This window comes from Benincasa hispida, chromosome 8 (genome assembly GCF_027475165.1).
Source record: "Benincasa hispida cultivar pf3 chromosome 8, pf3_genome.v1.1, whole genome shotgun sequence".
Classification (NCBI taxonomy): domain Eukaryota; kingdom Viridiplantae; phylum Streptophyta; class Magnoliopsida; order Cucurbitales; family Cucurbitaceae; genus Benincasa; species Benincasa hispida.
In genome coordinates, this window is record NC_143485.1 from 49986103 (window position 1) to 50012177 (window position 26075).

General features: G+C 32.7%; 2 protein-coding genes across 2 annotated transcripts; both read right to left on the reverse strand.

Moving 5' to 3' along the window:
- Positions 1 to 6917: 6917 nt before the first annotated feature.
- LOC120084093 (uncharacterized) lies at positions 6918 to 8003 on the reverse strand. Its single transcript, XM_039039991.1, has one exon. The coding sequence runs from the start codon at positions 8001 to 8003 to the stop codon at positions 6918 to 6920; it is 1086 nt and encodes a 361-aa protein (XP_038895919.1).
- A 10928-nt stretch (positions 8004 to 18931) lies between these two features.
- LOC120082830 (phenylacetaldehyde oxime monooxygenase CYP71AN24-like) lies at positions 18932 to 21630 on the reverse strand. Its single transcript, XM_039038162.2, has 2 exons — positions 20611 to 21630; positions 18932 to 19741 (listed from the first exon to the last, which is right to left on the reverse strand). Exons 1-2 carry the CDS (start codon positions 21589 to 21591, stop codon positions 19133 to 19135), a joined length of 1590 nt encoding a protein of 529 aa, XP_038894090.2. The 5' UTR covers positions 21592 to 21630; the 3' UTR covers positions 18932 to 19132.
- Positions 21631 to 26075: the final 4445 nt, after the last annotated feature.

Consider the following 26075-nt stretch of genomic DNA (forward strand, 5'->3'; position numbering starts at 1 on the left):
GCAACTGTTTAAAAGAATGAGCTTAAAATGCCCAATGAGTGACTACTTAAAATAAAACATGCTTCAACATAAATAACATAGATATGGTTCCTCATAAAACATTTACATAATCATTTTTAGGGTTGGGAGATAAAATTGAAAACATGAAATCATATCATATGTGAAAACCCTGAAGTGAGCTCGTTACTATCTTGTAAAGTATCTCTACTCCTCTGTTTGAACATATAGGAGATTTTGCTCAATCCCTAACAACCTTAGTTGAGAGTGTGCCCTTTTGCTCAATCTCATCAACGCCGATAATACGAGTCATATGTGCATGTAGAGCTGGATTAGGTCATGACCACGTTACTATACCCCATCTATCTTTCGTATAAGGCTTCATATGGAACCATACCAATGCTGGAATGATAACTCTAATTATAAACGAACTCCATTAATGGCAAGTGTGTATCCCAGCTACCTTTAAACTGAATTACACAAATCCTCAACATATCTTTTAATGTTTGAATCGTCCACTCTGACTGCCCATCCTATTGGGAATATTTTAAAACTCGCAGTTCGTAATTTTTAAACATATTCTATTTTTCTATAATTGAGACTTCATTTAATAAAAGTATTATTGAAATTGCATTATGTTATAAAATTCAATAAACAAACCCATGGCTATAGTATGAATACTTTAAATTTATGTAGAGACATAAAAGATGATCAAATTTTAGTATATAGTAAAAAGGTCTATAAGTATATGGATGAGATTGGGTATCTCATCCTGGGGACACTATGGATGCGGTCCACTTTGTATATTGATACAAACGATATGATCCTGAAATCGTTCATGTGGAGACATGCGAGTGGGAGCATCCTATGCAAAAGACGTTTACATAAGACCAGACCACGAAATAGTCATTTTTCTATATAACAATAGTTTACCGCTAAAACTGACTATTTCAACTTAATGGTCTAAGGTAACTCGATCTTAATTTTGAGCTAACTATGAACTCCTGTTTATTCGGGATTATCCTTTGATCTGCATAAGTGAGAGTATTTCATCGCTCGATAAGCCTCCCATTTTGGGGATAAAATCGAATAGATAGATGGAGACATAGTCCTGCAAAATGGAATTTATTCCTACTCATCTTAGAGTTAGCAGATAGGTTGTTCCCTTAAATACCGATTCCTAGTCTTGAAAAAAAGGGTCACGCCCTCTCATGACAGAGAGGGATATGCTTTATTAGTTGGACTATAAACCAATTGTTCAATAGATGATCAATGGAGACCTAAGGAGCACAATGTATTTATAGGGGTAAAATGGTAATTTTGACCTAGCTATAAATACGAATGGCCTGTGAAAGATCGACTTACTGATTATGGTTAAATCAAGTGAATAGAAACATATTTACAGTGAGGAGAGTGCAACTACTAAGCTATAGTGGTATGTCTTGATAGTTAACGAATATTGATTAATTCGGTTTAAAGAGTTTAGCCAATTAATCTTAAATCGTTGGAGCTCATGATCTGTAGGTCCATAAGGTCCCTCTACTAGCTCGTAAAAGATTAAACATTGGGTAAGAATATTGAATGAATTTGAAATATTCAAATTCAATTCAGGGTTTGGATAATTATATTCGATATAATTATCTTTTTAATTTATTGAAATTAAACATATTTGCAGAGTTCAATATATTTAAATAATGATTTAGATAGTGATAATTACGTGAATAGGATTCATGTTTGAATTAGAAATTTTATTAATTTAATATTTGATATTAAATTATTAATAATTAATTAATTAAATTTATTTAATTAATTATTTAAATTAAATCAAATTTCAAAATTTAAATTCAATTTTAGAAATTGATTTTGTGCTTAATTTAATTAATTAAAAAATTAAATTAAAGTTTGAAAAATTGATTAGTGGATTTATCCATATTTAACACATAGCCCACTTTCATATTGCTTTTTGAAGTGTCAAATGGTTGATTAATGGGTGTTTGCATGGTTAAGTTGAATAAATACTTTAATTTTGATATGTTTGAAGGGCATGCAGTTGATTTTTACGGAAAAATTTTGCTAAAAGTAGTTTTCAGCAAACCCTCTCCAAACCCTCAAAATCCCTTTCAATTTGGAGTTTAACCACTCAATCCAAGGCTGAGATTAGTACAGAAAACACTTTTAGTGGTCCACTGAAGAGATTGAAGATCAATTTCATGGAACTTGCAAGGAATTAGTGGAAAACTATAAAGGTATTCAAACTGAAACCCTATTGTTATGAAACTTTATGTTTGCATGCTTGTTGTTCAAATTAATGTAATTAGAGTGCTTAATGATTTTGTTAGCTTCTGTGTATTGCATGTTTATTCTATCAATTGGTATCAGAGCATGATTTAAGCACTCAATTAACATTAATTTGAGTATGGTGGGTGAATTTCTTGAGACGCATGTTATGGTGACTGATATGATTTTTTTTTTTTTTATCCAGCTTTGGCATTAGATTATTCTTTGATTATGTTGTAATAATTGTAATTGGCTCTTGTTTGATAGGCCTTTATGTGTGCTTGATGGTCTTTAATTTTATTGGAGTGAATAGAGTTGACTTAAAGTTTTAATTGAAGATTCAAGCAAGCAAGGTCAGTTGGAGAAAACTGGAATTGGTGCCTCTGTCAGGCAGTGTTGCAAATAGTGTAGGATCTAAAGGCAACACTAGAGGGGGGTGAATAGGGTTGACTACCAATTTTTTTTTTTTTTTAATAATTTAACCTTCAAACAATGCTCAATAAAGTTAACCCACTAATTTGATTAAAGAAAATTTATGCAAGACAAAACTTAAATCATGTCAGCTATGATAACTTCAAATTTAAAGACAATTTAATCAAGGATAAATTTAAATAACATACTAAAAATTAAATCATGCAATTTGGAAAGATTAAAAAAATAACCCAGACAAGAAGCAAAAAATTTGAAAACAAGAAATAAAAGAGAAAGAGAAAGAAACAACACCGGGAATTATAATGGTTCGGCAAACTACCTACTCCACTCTCTAAGACTCCTTCTTGGGTATTTCACTAAGTGGTCCTCTTACAGGTGAGGACCAAACCGACACACGACCCTCTTTTTCCTAGGCTAAAAAGAAACCCAAGATCCTTTTTACTGGTTCAGGTTCAAACCAATTTTTTTTCTCACAACCTAAGGTGTACCCACACCTTAATACAATTCCCAAAAATTAAAAGAAAACCTCACAATATTACCTCTTGAAGGCTAAATACACAAGTTGAGCACTTAGGAAAAAAACTCACAAAAATAACTGTAGCCATTTTAGGAGCAAAGAGGACAAGAATTTGAGAGTAGAGAGAATTGAGAGCTTAAAACTTGATAGATTTTGGTGTGTCTATGAAGGGTAAAATCAAGTCCAATTTATAGGCGAGGGGGAAAAATTTTGGACATTGGATATGATTGCAAATGAAGGGTGGAGATTGAATAAAAATAGAAAAGGAAAGAATTTGAAAAGGAATTTTGAAAGATTGGAATTATTGAGATTTGGAGAATAAAAAGGATTTGAAGGATGAAAATTTAGGAAGGAAATCAAATTTGAAAAGGCTAAAATTTGGTGAGAATTTGAAGAAAATTGGATCAGGAAATTAGAGAAAAATAAGAAAATAGAAATGAAAATAAAAAATAGCCGGATGATATGAGCACCACGCGCACAGGGGAGGAGATTGAGCGTCACGTGCCACATTCTGTGAAAAAACCGCAGGCACGTGCGGCGCACGTGCGCGTCCGCACGTGAAGCTGAATGACCGCTACTTGTCATTATCTCATTCGTCCACAGTCATCACGTCACTGCCACATCATGTGCCACGCCAGCAAAAAGTGACCGGTTGGAGCGTTACGTCATCCGCCACATCAGCTGCCACGTCATCATTATTGACCATTTGTGTGCCACGTTGGATGTGACGTCAGCAAATATTTAAAAGTTTTTTTTTTACAGCATGCAAGTACGATTCTTTTGGACATGATTGAAATCTAGCACACATGCATACACTAAACATAATATTAGGCCTACTCACAATTAAGTAAAGCAAGGATCCAATCATACCTCTATAAGCTTTAATATCTACGTTTTTACCTTTTTCATCTATATCAAGTTTTGTAGTGGTACTCATCGGGGTCTTTGCTACTTTTGCATTATCGAACTTAAACCTTTTGAGTAGATCCCTTGTGTACTTTTCTTGATTTATGAAGATTCTTTCTTCAAGTTGTTTAATTTGAAGCCCAAGGAAGAACTTAAGCTCTCCCATCATGCTCATTTCAAATCACTATGCATACACTTAGAAATTCTTCACAAAGAGAAGAGTTAGTAGCACCAAATATAATATCATCAACATATATTTGCACTAATAAAATATCATTATCTTTAATTTTGATAAAAAGAGTAGTATCAATAAGTCCCATTCTAAAACCATTTTCTAGCAAAAAATTACTCAAACAGTCATACCAAGCTCTATAAGCTTGTTTAAGACCATAAAGTGCTTTATTTAATTTAAAAATATGATTTGGATTATCAAAGGTTTCAAAACCAAGAGATTGTTCAACATACACTTCCTCCATTATGAAACCATTTAAGAAAGCACTTTTTACATCCATTTGAAATAAAGTAAAATTCTTATGAGATGCAAATGCAAGCAGCATGCGAATAGATTCTAATATAGCAACAGGAGCAAATGTTTCTTCATAATCTATTCCTTCTTCTTGACTATAGCCTTGAGCAACTAGTCTAGCTTTATTTCTAACAATATTACCAGATTCATCATTTTATTTCTAAATATCCATTAGTACCTATAACAGGATAATCACTAGGACGCAGGACTAGTTCCCACACATTATTTCTTTCAAATTGATTTAATTTTTCTTGCATAGCAATTAACCAGAACTCATCAGATTCAACATCTTTAAAAGACTTTGGTTCAATTTGAGACACGAAAGCAACATTATTTAAAGCATTTAAAGAAGAGCGAGTTCTTACCCCTTGAGATACATCACCTATTATTAACTCCTGAGGATGGTGAGTGGAAAATCTCCAATCCTAAGGGAGGGATTTTTCTGGCTCTTTCTTAGATTCATTTGATATTGTTTCCCTATCTTTAATACTAAGATCTTCAACAGGTATTTCTAATTCATCACTAGTAGAAACTTTATTAGTGGCAACATGTGTTTCATCAAAAACAACATTCATTGACTCTTCAAGTACATAAGTTCTTTTATTAAAAACTCTATATGCTTTACTACATGTAGAATATCCTAAGAATATGCTAATGTCCGTTTTTGACTCGAACTTTCCAAGTTTCCCATTGTCTTTCAAAATAAAACATTTGCAACAAAAGACTTTAAAATAACTAATATTTGGAGTTTTTTTTATTAAAAAACTCATAAGGAGTTTTATCTAAAACAGGTCTTATTAAAACACGATTCATTACATAAGATACAGTATTAACAGCTTCAGCCCAAAAAGATTTTGATAAATCAAATTCATTAAGCATGGAGTAGCTAATTCTTGTAAAGATCGATTTTTCCTTTCTACAACACCATTTTGTTGAGGTGTTTTTGGAGAGGAAAAATCATGAGAAATTCCATTTTCTTCACAAAAATTCAAAAGAAGCATTTTCAAATTCTCCTCCATGATCACTTCTAATTTTTGAAATCATAAAACCTTTTTCATTTTGAATTCTTTTTGAAAAGCTAATAAAAGATTTTAAAGCTTCATCCTTATGAGATAAAAATAAAACCCAAATAAATCTAAAAAAATCAACTATAACAAACACATAATGTTTTCCACTTAGACTTGCAACTTTAGTAGGTCCAAAAAGGTTCATATGTAATTTTGGAAGACCTCTAACAAGGGATTTCTTAGAAATATTTGAAATTAAATGCATGCTAGCATGACTTGCCATAACCACGAATTCTTCATGCAATGCAAATAAACATTTATTTTCTACTATAGGACAATCTAATAGATCAATAATATAAACATTTTTATCTTTATTTCCTACAAACAGAACTTTTCCATCACATGCATTTTCTATTGTACAATTTTTATCACTAAAAATTACTCTATATCCTTTATCACATAATTGACTAATACTTAATAAATCATGCTTTAAACCATCAACCAACAAAACATTTTCAATAAGAAAATTCGAACCATTACTAATATTACCTTTGCCAACAATCTTACCCTTTTTATTGTCACCGAAGGTAACGTATCCTCCATTTTTCTTTTCTAGGCATGTGAATTTTGTGTGGTCCCCAGTCATATGTTTTGAACATCCACTGTCAAGTACCACTTATTCTTTATGGATCTCAAACATACTAAGAGAATTAATTCTCAAGATGTAACCTTAGGTACTCAAATTTGGTTGGGTCCTTGGGGGTTAGCTAACAAAAATTTAGGAATCCATCTCTTTTCATTCATAATATTGATTTTTCTTAAATTGCATGCATAAGCTTTATGACCATGTTTTCCACATGCATGACAAATAATAGAACCTTCTTTGACAAAGTAGTTTGTAAATTTCTTTTGTTTTTGGTGAGATTTATAACCTAAGCCACTTTTATCAAATATGCGTTGTTGCTTACCCATAATGATATACAAATTCTTTTTCCCATTTGTCAACTTTAAAAGAGTAGCTGAAATATTTTCATTTTTATTTTCTAATAATTTATACTCTTCTTTTAAAAGACAAATTTGATTTAGATAAATCTAGATCTTTTCCTAATGTCTCATTTTTCTCGTTTAGATTATCTAGCTCAATCAATAAATTATTGTTTTCAAGAGCTAATTTAGCATTTTTCTTCCTAAGAGACATATATTTGCAACTTAGTTTTTCAAATTCAATTTTAACTTCATTATATGCATCAATGAGCTAATCAAAAGTAAGGTTTTCAGGACTTACCTCATCATCGTCGTCGTCGTCGTCTCTAAAAGCCATAACGCACAAATTTGCTACTCCTTCCTCGCTTTCAAATTCGCTTTCATCGCTTTCGTCCAAAGTAGCTTTCATAGCCTTCCTACTCTTCTTTGAAATGGCTTTTCTTTGAGGATAGTCCCAGTTCACGTGTCCGGGCTTTTTGCATTCATAACAAATGATTGTATCTCTGTTGCTCTTTTCTCCTTTGCCTTCTTGATTGTTGACTTTCTTTGAGAAGTTCCTTTTCCTAAAATGCTTTTTGAACTTCTTGTTCAAGTAAGCGAACTCCTCATCATTTAGTTCAGCTTCAGTTTCAGAGTCCTCTTGAACTTGAGTGGACTTTAATTCTAGGTTCTTCTTCTTTTTGACATCTTCTTCCACATTGGCCTTCATGATTATCTCATGTCTCATGAGAGATCCAACGAGCTCCTCTAGTGGAAGTTTTGAGAGGTCTTTTGCTTCTTGGATCCCCGTCACCTTAGCTTCCCAACTCTTAGGCAATGATCTAAGAATTTTTCTCACATTTTCAGAGGTGGTATAAGATTTTCCTAATCCCTTCAAAACATTAACAATATTTGTGAACCTAGTAAACATTTCAGATATAGTTTCATTTGCATCCATTTTAAACAATTTATAATTATGAACTAACATGCTAATCTTTGACTCTTTAACTTGATTAGTTCCTTCATGAGTTACTTTAAGCATATCCCAAATTTCTTTAGCAGAATTACATGCAGAGATTTGATTAAACTCATTAGGACATAAAACACAAAACAGACAGTTCATGGCTTTAGCATTAATAGAAAACTTCTTTTTATCTTCATCATTAATCTTTTTTTCTTCCTTAGGAATATCTTTATTATCAACTATCTTAGTAGGAATTAAAGGACCATTAAAAACAATTTCCCATAGATTATAGTCAATAGAAATTAAATAAATTCTCATCCTAGTTTTCCACCATGCATAATTATTTCCATCAAACAAAGGTGGCCTAGTGGTAGATTGACCTTCACCATACCCATTTATTCCAGTAGTTGCCATAAGCTCGAATAATTAAGTTTTTTGAAAGAGGAAGAGAATATAATAATTTTTTTAAAAAAGATTTTTGCCAAGAGAAATACTTTTCTAAAATTTAGATTTTAATCAAAAAGATTTCAAAGATTAAGAAGTAGAGAAAAAAAATAAAGTTGTAATAACCAATTTTCAAGAAAAAAAATTTCTAATGAAAACAACTTTTAAAACTCAAATTTTCAAACTTTTTGCAAAAATTAGAAAAATTCCAGATTTAATAAGATTAAAAAACAAAATGTAAAATCAAGAAAAAAATACAAAACCTTTTTGAAATAAGAAAACCGAGCTACCTGCTCTGATACCAATTGTAGGATCTAAAGGCAACACTAGAGGGGGGTGAATATGGTTGACTACCATTTTTTTTTTTAAATAATTTTATCTTCAAACAATGCTCAATAATGTTAACCCACTAATTTGATTAAAGAAAATTTATGCAAGACAAAACTTAAATCATGCCAGCTATGATAACTTCAAATTTAAAGACAATTTAATCAAGGATAAATTTAAATAACACACTAAAATTTAAATCATGCAATTTGGAAAGATTACAAAAAAATAACTAAGACAAGAAGTAAAAAATTTGAAAACAAGAAATAAAAGAGAGAGGAAAAGAAAACACCGGGAATTATAGTGGTTCGAAAAATTGCCTACTCCACTCTCTAAGACTCCTTCTTAGGTATTTCACTAAGTGATCCTCTTGCAGGTGAGGACCAAACCGACACACGACCCTCTTTTTTCTAGGCTAAAAAGAAACCCAAGATTCTTTTTACTGGTTCAGGATCAAACCAATTTTTTTTCTCACAACCTAAGGTGTACCCACACCTTAATACAATTCCCAAAAATTAAAAGAAAACCTCACAATATTACCTCCTGAAGGCTAAATACACAAGTTGAGCACTCAGGAAAAAAAAACTCACAAAAATAACTCTAGGCCTATTTAGGAGCAAGGAGCACAAGAATTTGAGAGTAGAGAGAATTGAGAACTTAAAACTTGATAGCTTTTGGTATGTCTATGAAGAGTAAAATCAAGTCGAATTTATAGGCGAGGGAGATAAATTTTGGCCATTGGATATGATTGCAAATGAAGGGCAGAGATTGAATAAAAATAGAAAAGGAAAGGATTTGAAAAGGAATTTTGAAAGATTGGAATTTTTGAGATTTGGAGAATAAAAAGGATTTGAAGGATGAAAATTTAGGAAGGAAATCAAAATTGAAAAATGCTGAAATTTGGCGAGAATTTGGAGAAAATTGGATCATGAAATTAGAGAAAAATAAGAAAATAAAATTGAAAATAAAAAATAGCTGGATGATATGAGCACCACGCGCACAGGGGAGGAGATTGAGCATCACGTGCCACATTCTGTGAAGAAACTGCAGGCACGTGCGGCCTACGCGCGCGTCCGCGCGTGAAGCTGAGTGACCGCTACTTGTCATTATCTCATTCGTCCACGGTCGCCACGTTACTGCCACATCATGTGCCACGCCAGCAAAAAGTGACCGGTTGGAGCATTACGTCATTTGCCACATCAGCTGCCACGTCATCATTATTGACCGTTTGTGTGCCATGTCAGCCGCCACGTCGGATGCGATGTCAGCAAGATGCCACGTGTCACTGCCATGTTGGATTTCCTCTCCAATCTTCTTTTGCTTATAACTTTCTCGTTTAAACTCCGATTTGAGCGATTCAAATTGCGTTGGAATCGTCTTTCCGAGCTCTACAAGCTAATGACTTTGAAACACTGAAAATGTTAGTACAAAAAATATGAGTTTGTTATCATCAAAATACTTGGTTTGAGTGAAGCCCTAAAGCTAACAAATAGAACGTTGCAATGTTGTTCTTCCTGAAACTCGAGGGGTTGCAACGTTGGGATGGAGCATTGCAATGCTATTCATCTTAGCCTAGAAATGCGTGAACAAAAAGTCCGATTTGGACCGGTTTGACCAGTTCGGTTGGCTTGAATTTTGGTTCAACCCGGTTTGATCCGATTCAGCTTATTTTGGAGCATTAGTGGGCCAGTTCGGGTCGGGTCGAGCGGTCCAAAGGGACTTTGAAGCTTTTTTTTGTATTAAAATTGTTAATTAGCTTATTTGCTTATTTAGGATGCCAAAGTTTGTCCATATTAGTGATTTTTAAATATTTATGCATGTGATGTATGTTATATTTAAATTAAAACATGTATGTGTATATTGTATGCCATGTAGATTTAAAATCTCACGATAAAAAGGCATGTTTCATGCATTAACATAGGTTATAAATTAGTTACAATATAAAGTATGCATGATTAGGGTTTTTTAAGTTTAATATAATTTTTATATTAAAGTATGGAATACTTAAGTGATTGTTATAGCATGTCTATATTTTTATAAGAGTTATAAAATGAATTAGACATTTAAAATCTATAACTAAATGACTATAGAAATAAGAGTTATTATGGATATAGTATTTAGTCAAGAATGTCTTAATTCAGTGAAGGAGTATTTGACTGCCCTTTGGTAACATCTATTCTGATTCACTAAAGTATCATTGCAAATAAATAAAGAAATTTGGGTACTTTATTACTTTTTTAAAAAATTGGATTTATATGCAATTTTCTAATAGAATTTATTCTTATTTCAGCATGTCGAACTCGACAATTCAACTCCTAGCTTTCGATAAATTCAATGGTGAGGGTTATTCGAACTGGAAATCAAACATAAATACAATACTAGTTGTTGATGACCTGAGATTTGTTTTAACAAAAGAATGTCCTCCTCTTCCCAGTTCAAATGCAAATCAAAGTGTTTGGGATGCCTATGACAGGTGGGTCAGGGCTAACGAAACAGCCAGAGCCTACATTTTAGCAAGCATATATGATGTGCTTACTAAAAAGCATGAAACCATGGTCATTGCTAGAGAGATCATGGAGTCATTACAAGGGATTTTTGGATAGCCATCCTCATCAGGACGACATGATGCTATAAAATATATCTACAATTCCTGTATGAAAGAACGACCACTATTAAGGAACAAGTCTTGGACATGATGGTCCATTTTAATATTGCGGAAGCGAATTACGTCGTCATAAACGAGAAAAGTCAAGTTAGTATGATATGGAGTCTCTTCTGAAGAGCTTCTTAATGTTCGTACAAATGCTTTAATAAATAAGATTTATTATAATTTGACCACTCTTTTAAATGAACCCCAGACTTATCAATCTTTAATGAAAAATAAATAAGGGGAAGCAAATGTTGTTACCCAAAGAAAGTTTCAGAAGGGATCAATATCTGGTTCGAAACGTTCTGAAAAGAAGTCTGACCCTTCAAAGGATAAGAGTATCCAGATGAAGAAGATAGGAAAAGGGAAGAAGAAAGCTCTTGCTAAGAAAAGCAAGACAAAAGTTGCAAAAGGAAATTGTTTCCATTGTAATGAGGATGGACATTGGAAATGGAATTGCCCAAAATATCGTACAAAAGAAAGCTAAAAAGGCAAACCAAGGTAAATCTGATTTACTTGTAATAGTAACATTTTTATTGGAAAGTTCTCATTTGACTTGGATACTGGATTCAGGCGCTGCTAATCATATTTGCACTTTCATTCAGGAAACTAGTTCCTAAAAGTACCTGAAGGAAAACAAAATGACTTTCAAGGTAGGAACAGGTGAAGTCATTTTGGCTGAAGCAGTGGGAGACATCAAGTTATGTTTTGGAGATTCCTACATTTTATTAGAAAATTTATATTATGTAACTCAGATTAAACGAAACTTAATCTTTGTATCTTGTTTATTGGAACATATGTATAAAGTCACTTTTGATATAAATTAAGTGTTCATTAGTTCAAGGGATATTCAAATATCTTCTTCTAAACTTGAAAATAACTTGTATGTGTTAAAACCAACTAAGGCAGAAGTTATTTTAAATATAGAGATGTTTAAAACAGCCGAAACTCAAAATAAGAAACAAAAGATTTCTCTTAATGTCTATCTTTGGCACATAAGACTTGGTAATAAAAATCTCAACTGGATTGAGAGATTAGTAAAGAATAGACATCTAAATCAGTTAGAAGAAAAATCTCTACCTCTATGTGAATCATGTCTTGAGGGAAAAATGACTAAAAGATATTTTTCAGGAAAAGGTCTTAAAGCCAAAGAACCCCTATAACTTATACATTCAGATCTTTGTGATCCGATGAATGTTCAAGCTCGAGTAGGATTTGAGTATTTCATCAGTTTTATTGATGACTATTCTAGATTTGGCTTTGTTTACTGAATGCGTTATAAGTCTGAAACTATTGAAAAGTTCAAAGAATACAAGATGGGGCTGGAGAACCTATTAGGTAAACGAATTAAAACACTTCGATCAGATCGGGGTGGCGAGTATATGTATTCATAATTTTAGAACTATTAGTAGAACATGGAATTCAATCCCAACTCACTACACCTAGTACACCATATAGGATGGTGTAGCAGAAGGGAAAAATCGAACCCTGTTAGACATGGTTCATTTAATGATCAATTATGTGTAATTACTTCAGTCCTTTTGGGGGTATGTAGTACAAGTTGTCATATATATTCGGAACATGGTTCCCTCGAAAAGTGGACAAAACTATCTGTGAATGATCGACTTACTGATTATGGTTAAATTAAGTGGACATAAATATATTTACAGTGAAGAGAGTGCAACTACTGAGCTATGGTGGTAAGTCTCGGTAGTTAACAAATATGAATTAATTTGGTTTAATGAGTTTAATCAATTAATCTCAAATCATTGGAGCTCATGATTTGTAGGTCCATAAGGTCTCTCTACTAACTCGAAAAAAAATTAAACCTTGGGTTAGAATATTGAGTGAATTTGAATTGTTCAATTTCAATTTAGGGTTTGGATAATTATATTCGATATAACTAATGTTTAAATTTATTAAAATTAAATAACTAATGGTCAAAATGAATTCGATATACCTAACTTGCATTGGAGAGAGACAATTCTAATAAGTGTTCCTTTTAAGAACTCACACACACAAAATGTAATTGGCATTTCTTTTACCTAGAGGGATAGCTTTCACACTCACACTGTCGGGAACCTATCGATCTTTTCTCGTGAACCCTAACTAGACACGATGAACGTAGCTCTTTTCACCTTTATCCATGCACACACACACGCTAGTGATAGTATGTTAATTTTGCAAGCTTGCTTTATTATTTTATTTTTTATGCTAGCAACTTTTTTTTTAAAAAAAAAATAGAAGGCCCATTTTATTCCTCTTTTTCTAGACTTGCTACTCTAACAAGATGGTTGTTCTTAGATCAAAGGTTATCCTATTGGGGTAACAAAGAAAATTAAGTAGATATAAAATTTCTAAAAGTTTTAAGATTCTAAATAAACGTAAAAAGCTAATTATTTGATTTTTTTATGAAATTAAAAGAAAAAGAATTTTTCTTTTGAAATATGAGTTTCAAAATTTTGTTAGAAAATTTTAAGAGGTCTAAAATTTTGTTTGTTTCCTTCCTTGAAAGAATGTGTCATCAAAATTTTATTGATAATAACTGAGAGATTGTGTAAATCAAATGACGCATAAAAACAAACTGAATGAGATTCTTTTATATGTGTTTTCATGCATTCAATCATTCATGAAATTTTTGCATTCAAGGAAAAATGGGTTTTTTTTTGGAGCATAAAGAATTCAATGGTCATATTTTTTTTTCAAAGAATTGAAATTACGCTATCAAAATGAATCAGAGCCTCAAATTAATCCAGATATGTCAAATCTATGTACTCAGTCTAACTCAACAATCTATTAACCCGAGCTCAGATGCTCAAGGGTTCTAGACATGCATTTATGTGCAAAAGTTTTTAATAAGACTCATTTTTAAAACTAATCAAAGAATCCAAAAAAAGAATACAAAAACATACAATATTTCCCACCCCGAACTTAAAGATGGAACATTGTCCTCAATGTTTAGAATAAGCAAACGAGTTCAGGAAACAAAAAGTAAAGGATGTAGAGAGAAACTTCCCTGAATTTTGTGGTTGATCATTTATTTATTTGAGAAAGAATTCCTTGCTTTTGTTTTGTTTTTCTTGGAGAGCTCGTCTTTTTTTTTTTTTATTATTGATAACCTACAAAGAAAAGAAAAATGAATCAATTATTCTTTTTATTAATAAAAAAATATGCAAAAAAATAGCATCGTTTGCTCGACGTTGGTTAAGAGGGGTGTCATGTGTATGAAGGATTAGTCAAACACAAGTCCAATTGGACTTGGTTTACATACTATTCATTGTAGATTTTGAGTTTATGCCCGTTCACCTTGAAGATTTTTCCTGTTTCAAGACTTTTTATTTCAACTACACCATAAAAGAAAACATTATTAATTTCAAAAGGACCTAGCTACTTGGACTTGAGTTTTCCAGGCATCAATTGTAATCTAAAAATGTAAAGTAAAACTTTTTGTCAAATTTTGAATTCCTTTCTTATTAAGCCTTTGTCATGAAAATTTTTGGTTTTTTCTTTATAAATTTTTGAATTTTCATAAGCATCCTGTCTTAATTCTTCTAATTGTTATAACTCTAGGAGTCTTTCCTTTCCGGCTTGGGCTAGATTCAAATTACATTATTTTACCGCCAAATACACTATGTGTTCAACCTCTACTAAAAGATGGCATGCCTTGCCATATACAAATATGTACGAGGTTGTTCTTATGAGCGTCTTAAAAGCAGTTTTGTAAGCCCAAAGTGCATCATTATGTTTAGAAGTCCAATCTTTTCTTTTAAGGTTTACAATCTTTTCTAAAATGTTTTTCACTTCTCTATTGGAAATTCCCGCTTGGCCATTTGTTTGAGGATGATACGGGGTTGTAACACGGTGGTGAACTCCGTATTTTCTCAATAATGTCTCTATGGTCGTATTGCAAAAATGTGTTCCTTGGTTGCTTATGATAGGCCTAGGAATTCGAAATCTAGAAAAGATGTTATTTTTTTTTAGGAATTTTGAAACAATAGAATAATAATTTGATCTAGTGAGGAATGTCTCATCCCACTTGGAAACATAATATACTCCAAGCAAAATGTATAGAAACCAAAAGAAGAAGGAAATGGACCCATGAAATCTAAGCTCCACACGTCAAATATTTCATAGACAAAAATGGAATCGATCATTTCTTTTAAACAAAGATCTAGATTTTTGACACTTTTCACAAGACTTTTAATACGCATACGAATCAACAAAAAGAGAATTCCAAAATAGTCCTGAATCTAAAATTTTTCTAGCAATTTGTTTTGGACTAAAATGACCTCCACATGCATGCTCATGATAAAATGACAAAACAAACTCAAATTCTTCATTAGGGACACATGTCCTAATGATTTGATCTAAAAAAAATTTCTATAGATAAGGAGGATCCCATAAAAAGTATTTAAAAAGTAGTTAAAGGGAAACTTACCAGTCAAAAGGTAGGAAAACAGTTACCTTGAAAACATATTCATTAGGAAAGTCTTCTCTAATTGGAATTGACTTTTCTTCTTGCATGATTCGACTTAGATGGTCGACCACTGAATTACCAGATACTTCTTTGTCTTTGATAGTCAAGTTGAACTCTTACAAAAGAAGGATCCATTTTACAAGTCTAGGCTTTGATTCCTTTTTCGTCATGAGGTACCTAAGAGCAGCGTGGTTAATGTAAACAATTATTGGAAAATTGAGTGTCATACCCCACCCCAAGCTCGCCTCTTGGGCCCGAGGGGAGGCGTGAAGGACCAAAGATACTACCTTTTTGTGATACCTACCGCCCAACTAAAACTCTGTACTCTCATAAAACTTTAAGCGAAAGATGTAAACAATAACTATTTAATTAAGCTCATTTTATTACCAACAGTATAACGTTTACATAACTCTCAGGCTTGACTACAAAGTTTACATCCACACTCTAAAACCCCAGAAGCCTGATTGTGATTGTGGCAGACCTTGACCTTAGCAACACCCTGGAACTCCTCACCTTTCGCTGCCTGAGAAGAAAAACATGAAAGAAAAGGATGAGCTTCAAGAAGCTCAGTGAGTGTTATGCAGCTTCTAGAGTCTATTTCAACTCATAAAAATACAAGCATATCACAATTACAAGGTTACATTCAAACCTCAGCCTTGAATAAGTCTGTTCTCAACTCTATCTACATGCGTGGTAGGTAATTAAACTGATACTAGTCATAAACGCTTACTCTCTTACATTTCCTATGTTTCCTATGTGCACATAGGCGCTTATGGGCTCAAAATCTAGGCATACTAGCCCACTGACCATCCCATACGAGATTCCTCCCACAGGCTCAAGAACTAGACCTCTCGGTCTCATGACCATCACATGAGGTTTTGCTCCCGGCTTAAGAACTAGGTCTATTGACCCCCTGACCATCTCGATCACATATTCTCATTCTCATGCTATTTACTCATTTACAACATAAACATATACATATACTCTAAAAGATATGCTTAAGACTTAAAGGAAATTACGACTCACCTTGGTAAGGTAGGAACCTTCCTCTCTAGAAGTTCCTTGGTTTCCTTGGGCTCCCTTGTGAACCCTAAATTCCAAATTCAACTTCAAGCTTAGATTACTCATAGTTCCAAGCCTTATTTCAAGATACTTCCTTCTGCAAACATGCTCTAAAATGTCTTAGGAAGCTTACCTTGAAATCTTAGCTCAGAATTCCTCGTGGCTGGACTGGAATCATCAAAACATCAAGACTAGCCCAAGCTTACCCGAGAGCTCACTCTTCTGTCTTTTCTTAACCCTTCAGCCTGATTCCTTGGAGATTCTTCTCCGCAACCCTACCTTAAAAACAAGACTCTCAGAGCTTTCAGTTGGCTTTGAAATCACTCAAAATGCATGAGTATTCTGGGAGAACTCCTTCTCTCAAATTGATGCTACTTCCAGACCTCAGTGTCTGACAGCATCTCCTTCTCTTGAAACTGCATGGTTTTCCTCCGAATCTGCTCCCAAACGCTCTTCTTACTGTATTTCAAGAGGTTTTCAATTTATGAACTGAAAAGGCACTCTGTGGTAGTATTTATAGGCCCAAGGTATTGATCCCACTCATTCCTTAAAGCTTCCAATGCAAGACACCTCCTACTTTAGCAACTTTTGGAGTGTTTGCACCATGTTTTGCCACCACCTACTTTCTTGTCATTCACTTACTTCCATGTCACTCACCTGCTTGCATGATGTTTGAGTTGTCTTCCTCATGCATAAAACTTCTTTGCATGAAACTTTATTTGTCCACCTCCTACTACCTCAAGCTCAACCTTCTCTTGGTATAGCTACTTATCCGGGTGAACTTACAGCCTTGCGTAACGCAAGCCTCAGCACCGCATAAATGCTTAGCCCATCTTGTAGCTCTTACACTTCATCGCATAGCTCAATCATCTAGTGAATCTCTCGCTGTTGTTTAACATCCAGCCCTCTCGCTGTCGTTCATCATCCAACCCTCTTGCTGTTGCCAATCGTCTAGTGCCTGCGCCCATCGTATAACACCTACGCCCCATCACATAGCTCCATCGTCTAGTGATCTCTTGCTCTCAACAAACTCGCTATCGCGTATCTCTCGCTGTTAACGATCATGTTGTCGCTCATCGTATAGTGCTGACCCCATTGTCTAACGCATCACACACATCGTCTACCACATCTGCTTATCGTGTAGTGCCATCGTTTAGCGTCTGCATATATCGCCCAGCGCCCAAAATTAAATTATTATAGAAGTGTGCTTCATTGTAAGTAACTTTGTATTTAGTTTTTTGGTAGAGTGTATTGTTGTGTCTATAGTTATATTTTAGGTATGGGTTCAGTGCATTTATAGGTAGAAGAGAAATATTGTTGGCTTGCCATGCAAAATATAACGAACACGCATGACAATAAATATTTTTTATATTATTTTAATAAAATACAACGATCGACATTTTCTGACCCAACACGAGACAAATAATGATGTTTTTAACTCTTTGACCGACATTAAAAATGGATTGGATAATTTAAAAAAGGGACAATTATTGAAAAAAATTGGTAAAAAATCGACATTGAAGATGGCGTACAATGTCAGTTTTAAACCAACATTGAAGATGGTGTACAATGTCGGTTTTAACCGACATTGAAGATAATTGGTACTGAATTTTTTGTCAGCTATAATATCGATTTAAAACCGACATTAAAGACCTTTTATAACACAATCTTCAATGTCGGTTTTCAACTGATATTAAGGCTTTTTAATGTCAGGTTTAAATCGACACTAAAGCCTAAAATTCTTGTAGTGACTTAAGAAATATGCAAATCATTCTAAGAAATATTGATTAAATAGGATTAATTTTCAAAAATAAAAACAAAAAAATCAAATGATTACCAAACGAGGCTTAATTAATTCAAATACTTCTACAAACATTAATGTGATTTAACAACTAAACTAAACATTAACTAAAATATACTAATTATCCTATAATTCTCTTCATCATAATATCAAATCTACTACAATCCATTGCGTATAATACCCTGTCAACAATCATACTAGCATATTCCTTTTGATTAATTACATTCATTTTCATTTTCCATAGAAAATGAGTAAAGAATACTAAAATCAAATAGAATAGACATATGTAAATAGTTAAGTTGAGGCATGCACATTTTACTCTCTTTAAGAAGATTCAAGTCATCTGCAGCTTGTAATTGTATATATATATATATATTTTTTTTTTTTGTATGAAACACTTATGTAATAGATATTTTTTTAACTTGAGCATTCTAGGATACCACAATCCAACTGAAATGTTATATTGCTCGAACTACTCTGCAATGAAAAGTTGAGCTAAAACTTCAACAACAAAGAACACCATTCTTTTGACTAATTGCTGGCCAACTACATACAATGATTAAGTGAAACAACTATATTCACCATAAGACCAAAATTATTCCCCAAAGGTATATATAGGTGAAAAATAACCCCCAACTTTTCTACACATATTTTACAATCATTCATAAGCAAACGATACGGTAACTCTTATAAAAGAGGCTCATTCACTTCATAATTATAACAAACACATTATTATTTATACTCACTCACTCAATACCTAATAGTTAAGGATCAAACACCAAAAATTACACAGAATATGGAATTGGAATGAGTTTGAGAGAATGTTTCTTGAAAACAGAGAGGCCATGCTGTTCAGTCATATCCAACAACTCACCAGCTGGGAGCTTCCAATCAAACCAATAAAGAAGATTGGCCAATACATATTCAAAAGAAGCAATCCCAAATGACATTCCAATGCACTTTCTTCTTCCACTCCCAAATGGAATCAACTCAAAGTCATGGCCTTTGAAATCAACTGATTTCTTTTCATGCATGAATCTCTCTGGAGTGAACTGATTTGGGCTTTCCCAGATTTTGGGGTCTCTTTGAATTGCCCAAGCATTGATCCAGACCTTGGTTTTTGGTGGAATATGGTAGCCTTCAAGGTTGACACTTCCCATTGTTTCTCTTGGCAGCAATAGAGGAACTGGTGGGTGGAGTCTTAGAGATTCTTTTATAACACATTTCATGTACTCCATCTTTTGTGTGTCTTTTATTTCAATCTTTGTTTTCTCTCCAACTATTGTTCTAATCTCCTCTTGAACTTTTTTCATGGCTGTTGGATTTCTCATCAATTCTGCCATTGTCCATTCCAATCCTGTTGCTGTTGTGTCAGTTCCACCTACAAACATATCCTGCATTTGCAAAAATTCAGTCCGTACTTTAGTAATAATCATTTTCATCCATGTTAAGACTTAATCATGTGTATATTTGTACTAAAAATCTACAGACAAAAGGTTAATATATAGAGATTTTTTTTTTTTTTTTTTTGAAAAGTTAATAAATATATAGTACTTGTAAGATGATGAATTTATAGAATTTATACTTTTAATCCCATGTAACACTTTAGCAATAAAAGGTATATATATATATATATGTTTGGGCTTCATAGGTTTCAATAGAATATTAGGGAAACATAGATTCAATCTCAAAAGTCAAAATTAATTAAATTAGATGAGTAACTTACATATAAGTTTTTTTTTTTTTTTAAATATGGGAATCTTCAATAATCTCAAGTTCATTTTTAGATTGTGCCCCTTTAAGTTCATCATGTAGATTGACTCAACATAATTTCACTTAATTAATCTAAATATATTGTTCAAACGGTCACCCCATGTGCTAACCTAGATTTTAAATGATATTTAGTATTCAATCAAATAAATAAATGAGTAGGAATAGGCTTTGAAAAGAGGTTGGTTAGTTATTTGAAGTACAACTTTACAAATGCCCAATCAAGAAAGCATGTTCCAAAAAGAAAATAAATAAAGAAAAAAAATTTGGTGTTGCATGTTATGCTATTTAAGCGATTGTCCAATAAAAATTTGTTATGTAATAAAAATACTAAAAAAAATTAATTATTTTTATTTTTTCTTGATACATAAAAAAGTGTAAGCATGTGGTTAGGTGCAGCAATTTTATCTAATCATTACTCATAAAAAAAGGTAAATGAATAATCTCATTTACGTGTGTGTGCGGCATGTGCAAGAGAGAGAAGAAACAAAACCAGCAAAATTGCTTTGAAGTCTTCTATAGTGAAACGATAATCAAGAGTGTCTTGTTGTTGCAACTTTAGCATAATCCCAACAAAATCCTTCTCACAAGATCCATTATGATCACCACTCTTCATTTTTTCATTATGTTCTTCAATCGTTTTCTCAAAAAGCCTATCCAATGTTTGAAAACTAGCTTTGAGTTGTCCATGAAATCCCCTCAACGCATCAATCCATCCAAGCCAAGGAAACGCATCCCCAACACAAAACCCCGACAACAACTCCATGTCCTTCCTCGTCACTTCTCCAAATTCATCATTTACGTTCACATACTTCTCTCCCAAAACACATCTCCCCACTATATTGTTTGAAGTTGATATCAGAACTTGGTTGAGGTTGATCACACTCGATGAAACCCCACCAATCCTTTTCACAAGCTTTGCAACTTCTTCATCTCTAATATGTTGAAAAGATTCCACTCTTTTGGTGCTTAGAAGCTCCAAAACACACAATTTTCTGGCCTGTCTCCAGTACTCTCCATAAGAAGCAAAGGCCACATCATGGCATCCATAAGTTAAGGATTTTGCAGCTGTGTTTTGGGCTCTGTTTGAGAAGATGGTGTCATAGGACTTCATTACTTCTTTGGCTAGTTTTGCTGATGAGACGATGAGAGTTGGGGTTTGGCCTAGTTTGAGGAGCATTAGAGGGCCATATTTCTCTGCAAGAGATGCCAGTGAACGGTGTGGAAGGCTGCCTAGTTGGTGAAGGTTGCCAATTATTGGGAGCTGTGGTGGTGAAGGTGGTAAGTTAACTTTGGTGTTTTTGGTGGATAAGAGTTTGAGTGAAAGTAGAAAGAAGAGGAAGAGGAAGAGGAAGATGAGAGGAAAAGAGATGGGATTGATGTGAATAATGATGCTTTCATATGCAGATTGAGTAATTTGCTGTAGAAGATGGTGGACATTTTTGTGGGATATTGGATCCATTACTCTCTCCATCTCTTTCTTGAGTGTATGGTTTTGTGAATTGTATAAGTTCTATATCAAGCTATATTTATAATGAAGAGGGAAGCAATTAGCTCTTCACGTATGAGAATGGAGAAAACAAATGTTAATTTACAAATTTAGTCTTCATATGGTACTTTCAAATTTATATCTAATTAATCATGTATTTTCAATTTGATAGAATAGTATTTAGGTGAAGCCGTATATCCTTCAATATTATAAAGGATAAAAATATTTATACAAAAACTATCTTTTATAAAGAAGAAAGTTTATCACATGCAACTTGTAGTTGGATACTTAAATGGATTACACAAATATTACTTTAGCGTGACAAATATTTTTTTTTAATTTATTAAATAGATCAATTAATTCTTAAAAGTTTCAAATATAAAATTATATATCCAGAAACGGCCTGTACCTACTTTAATGTTTGTGGAACTATTCCTATAAAACATAAAATTGCAAGTTTTTAGAGATATATTAGATTCAAAATCTCTTATAAACAGAATTGAAACTTTGGCTACAACAAATCCACTGCAGCAGTCTTTTTAGCTTAGGTGCAGTCAAGGTTCTATTAGATAAAATCTTGTCAATAATCAAATAATTGAAAATTTATTTATAAAGTTAGAATATAAGATTATTTGGTCACTCTTAAAAAAAAAAAAAAAAAATCGCTTTGCCACATCTTTGATAGTAACATAACATTCACTCTTCAAAACATATTAGGTATTTATCTTGATTTCACTTCAACTTTTCTTTTTAATGCGATATATAAGAATAGAGATTCGAATTATAGACCTCTTGATCACTAATACATGGTATCAATTGAGTTGTGTTCATATTAATTTGAGATTTACATAGGAATTTGATTATTGAATGGAAGATAACCAAATATCCTAATTATAGTCTGAATATATACCTAAATCAAGGCTTAAATATCTCGATACAATTTAAGACATGCTTTTGTTCAAACAAAAATTTGAGGTTGAAATATTTTCTACGCAATTGTTAAAACTAAAATGGAGATTTTTCTATTTTTAGTTGGATTTTGAATATTTTTATTATCGGGCATTTGAAGTGGGATTGAATTTTCAGATAATTTATTAATTTTGTATATAATTTTAAATTTCATTTTAGAAAAGATATTGATCTGGTAAGTTATCTCAAAATGGTTCTCTTCACCGAAAAAAATATATATGTCCAAATGGAACGACAAATCATATTCTTAATTCAGTGTATGATTGTTTAAAAACAATATCGAATAAGCATCAGTGGAGGTGAGGCGGTGAGGATAATGGAAAGATTTGGCCTGATTCATGTTCCGACGTCGGCGGCGCCACGGCATACTCGATAATACAAATTTTAAACCATACGTGGTAGTAGGACTAGAGTTAGAAGTGTCTTTTTCTATTTTAAGGTTAGAGGGAGAAAATGATTTCTTTTTCTCCCTTTTAAGAAATATTCAATGTCACATCTTAGGGGAAAAATAATATTTTAAACTCTTTTACTGTTAAGATTTATGATTGAATGATATAATTAAATCTAGCATGAGTAGAGATGACAAAATAAAAATAAAAATAAAAAATAACAAAAAAAAAAAAAGTATGATACAAGTTGAAAATGACAACTTTAGAATTAAAATGGACATTAAAAAAAGAGTTGGCTTGAGCCAGCCCAAGTCAATGTACTGTGTGGATGTTAAACCTTACAAATGTCTAACGGGACATGCATCCAATGAATTTTTTAGGTTCGGAATTTAATCTGAGGAAGATGCTCGACCTCGGTCAAGACTGAGATCGACTCTAGTCAAACATGAAATCAAGTGCATTCCTTAGCCTGATAGGTTATCTAAATATCTTAAGGCAACTCTGAAATTCTAGGGAACAACCTAGGTCAACTTTGTCTATAAATGTATCATTATAACTTCATATGAAATCACTTAGGCCCTACTCTCAAACTCGTTAGGGGCCGTTTGGTTGGAGGGAAAAGAGAGTGGGAATGGGAATGGGTTTACAAAGCTCATGTTTGGTTGGTGGGATTTGTTTATTTATCTTGGAAAGGGCAATTCCTAGGTATCTTTTACCCACAAAAATGAAGGAATTGCATACCCATTGAGAAGTGTGGGTTTTCATTTCTTCTTTCGCTTCCTGCCACGATTTTCCTTCCTTCCAACCGTGAAATCGTATAGCATTTTGTTACTCAGCGATCGTATAGCATTTGGTAGTTGATCGTATAGCATTGGGTAGACGATCGTATAGCGTTTTGTTACTCAGCGATTGTGTAGTGGAGCTCACCGATTGTGTAGATAATTTAAGCGATCGTATAGTATTTTGGTAAACAATCGTGTAGCGGAGCTCAACGATCTTATAGATAATTTAAGCGATCGTATTGTTACAAAATCGACAATTAAAGAACACAAAAAAAAAGGGAGCATAGAGATAGAGAAGATCGACACACAGATATATGTGGTTCACTAACCGTCTAAACCCTAGGGTCATAATCGTAAATAACTACATATAAATAAATATGTTGAATACGAATTCTGAATAGGTTTCGAGCAACAAAACCCCCGTACTTGGTTGTTCGAAATACCAACAAACAGATTCAAGGCAAATACTTGATAGGGACAAGACCCTCAAACTATCTCCACAATGGTATGATATTGTCCACTTTGGGCATAAACACTTATGGACTTGTTTTCACAATCTCAATTTTTTTTTTTAATTCCGACATATTATTCCCACACATACTATTCCCAGATATTGTTTTTCATGCACAACCAAACATAATCATCCTTGATTCCTAGTAATTTTATTCCCAGACAACCTTAATTCCTGGACATTGAAAAAACCTCAATCCAAACGGCCCCTTAAGTTCCACTCTTTCACTCTTTAACTTGGCATCACACTGATGTGCATGTTTTCTCTTTTACATATCATGTTCTTCTCTGTTTCAAAGAAATCACTATTGTTATCACTTAAAAGTCATGTGTGTTTCTCCAATCTAAAATTTGGCCATTTACAAAATTGCATGTTTTTTTATTTGGATATAGATGTGTGAAACACCATTATTTTATTTTGAAAGATAGTCGTAAAAAATCCTTTTGAAAATATATGAACATCTAATAACCCTTTGGTCCAATTATAATATCTCTTGACCTAACATAAGCTAACTTCTCAACCCATAATTAGAGTTTACAAATGATTGATTCATTTGAGCAAAGTGCAAACACTTGGTGATATTTTATTTTTATTATTTTTATTTTTGAATTTTATTTATTATTTATTTTTAAACTTTGATTATTATTATTATTATTATTATTTTGTGTTCTACTATATTAACAACTTAATATGTAAGAATCTAATTTAATTATTTTCATATATTGAATTAAGATTAACAACTAAATTTCAATTTATATAGTAAAAAATTTCTTTCTAAAGTGCAAAGAAGTTACTTTTAAGAGTTGTTGAAAAATAAATTATTCAAAAAATATTAAAATTAGAATCAATATATGTATAAATAATTGTCTTATAAGTAATAAAAAATATATATTTTAAAGTTAATAATAAATTCAGGTCGGTTCGAGTTGGTTTGGGTTATATTAGATGATCCCATGAACCAACTCAACCCATAAAATTTTCATTTATTTGAACTCAACCCCACCCAAATGAGTTGATAACTCAACCGGGTTGAGTTGGATTGATCTGTTTTATTGGATCATCAAGTTTTTTGAACACACCTAAATTCTAGTGAACCCATTTAAAACGTACAATAAAAACTCTTTATTTGTCATCAATTGACATAAATATATATGTTTACAAGATAGTTTCCAGCTATTTAGAGAGAGATTTGTGGGTTATGGGAGATAGGACAAGAAAATTGCTTATTCTAGAGAATTCAATTTGTTGAATGAAAAGAGCAATAAATTCATTGTTTTAGGAAGTAATTTATTTATTAAACCCAAACAACCTAAGCTTTTGATGCTTGGACGTATATATTTCTTTCAGAAATGAATAATCTTTCAACTTTTTGTGTTTCTTCAAAATATTATACTTGCTATAAGTTATACGAGATTCGTTATATGGTAAACAAAATACAATTTAACACCAAATTTTGAAGTCTATCAAGCAAGCTACCTGTCACAATGCAATAGTTTGAACCTATGTATTACTCAAATATCCCTGGAGAGGGATAGATAGGGCTCATCAAGTGAAAACAGTTTTATTTATGAGTTAGAAAATAAAAATTAGCTATTGGTTTCGAAATAAGTCAGATAGTTATTAATGTTTGTCTTTATGCTAATGAGAGTCATTACAATTAAAAAAAAAAAAAAACCATCTTCTGACACCCATAATTGTCGATAGAAGCTCAAAATCGTGTCGGCAATTCATCTCTTGATATCATACACAACATCGACATAGTCCAGTCGAGAGAGCACCTCCTAACCTCAGAAAAGCAATCTTCGGGAGACCAACTAA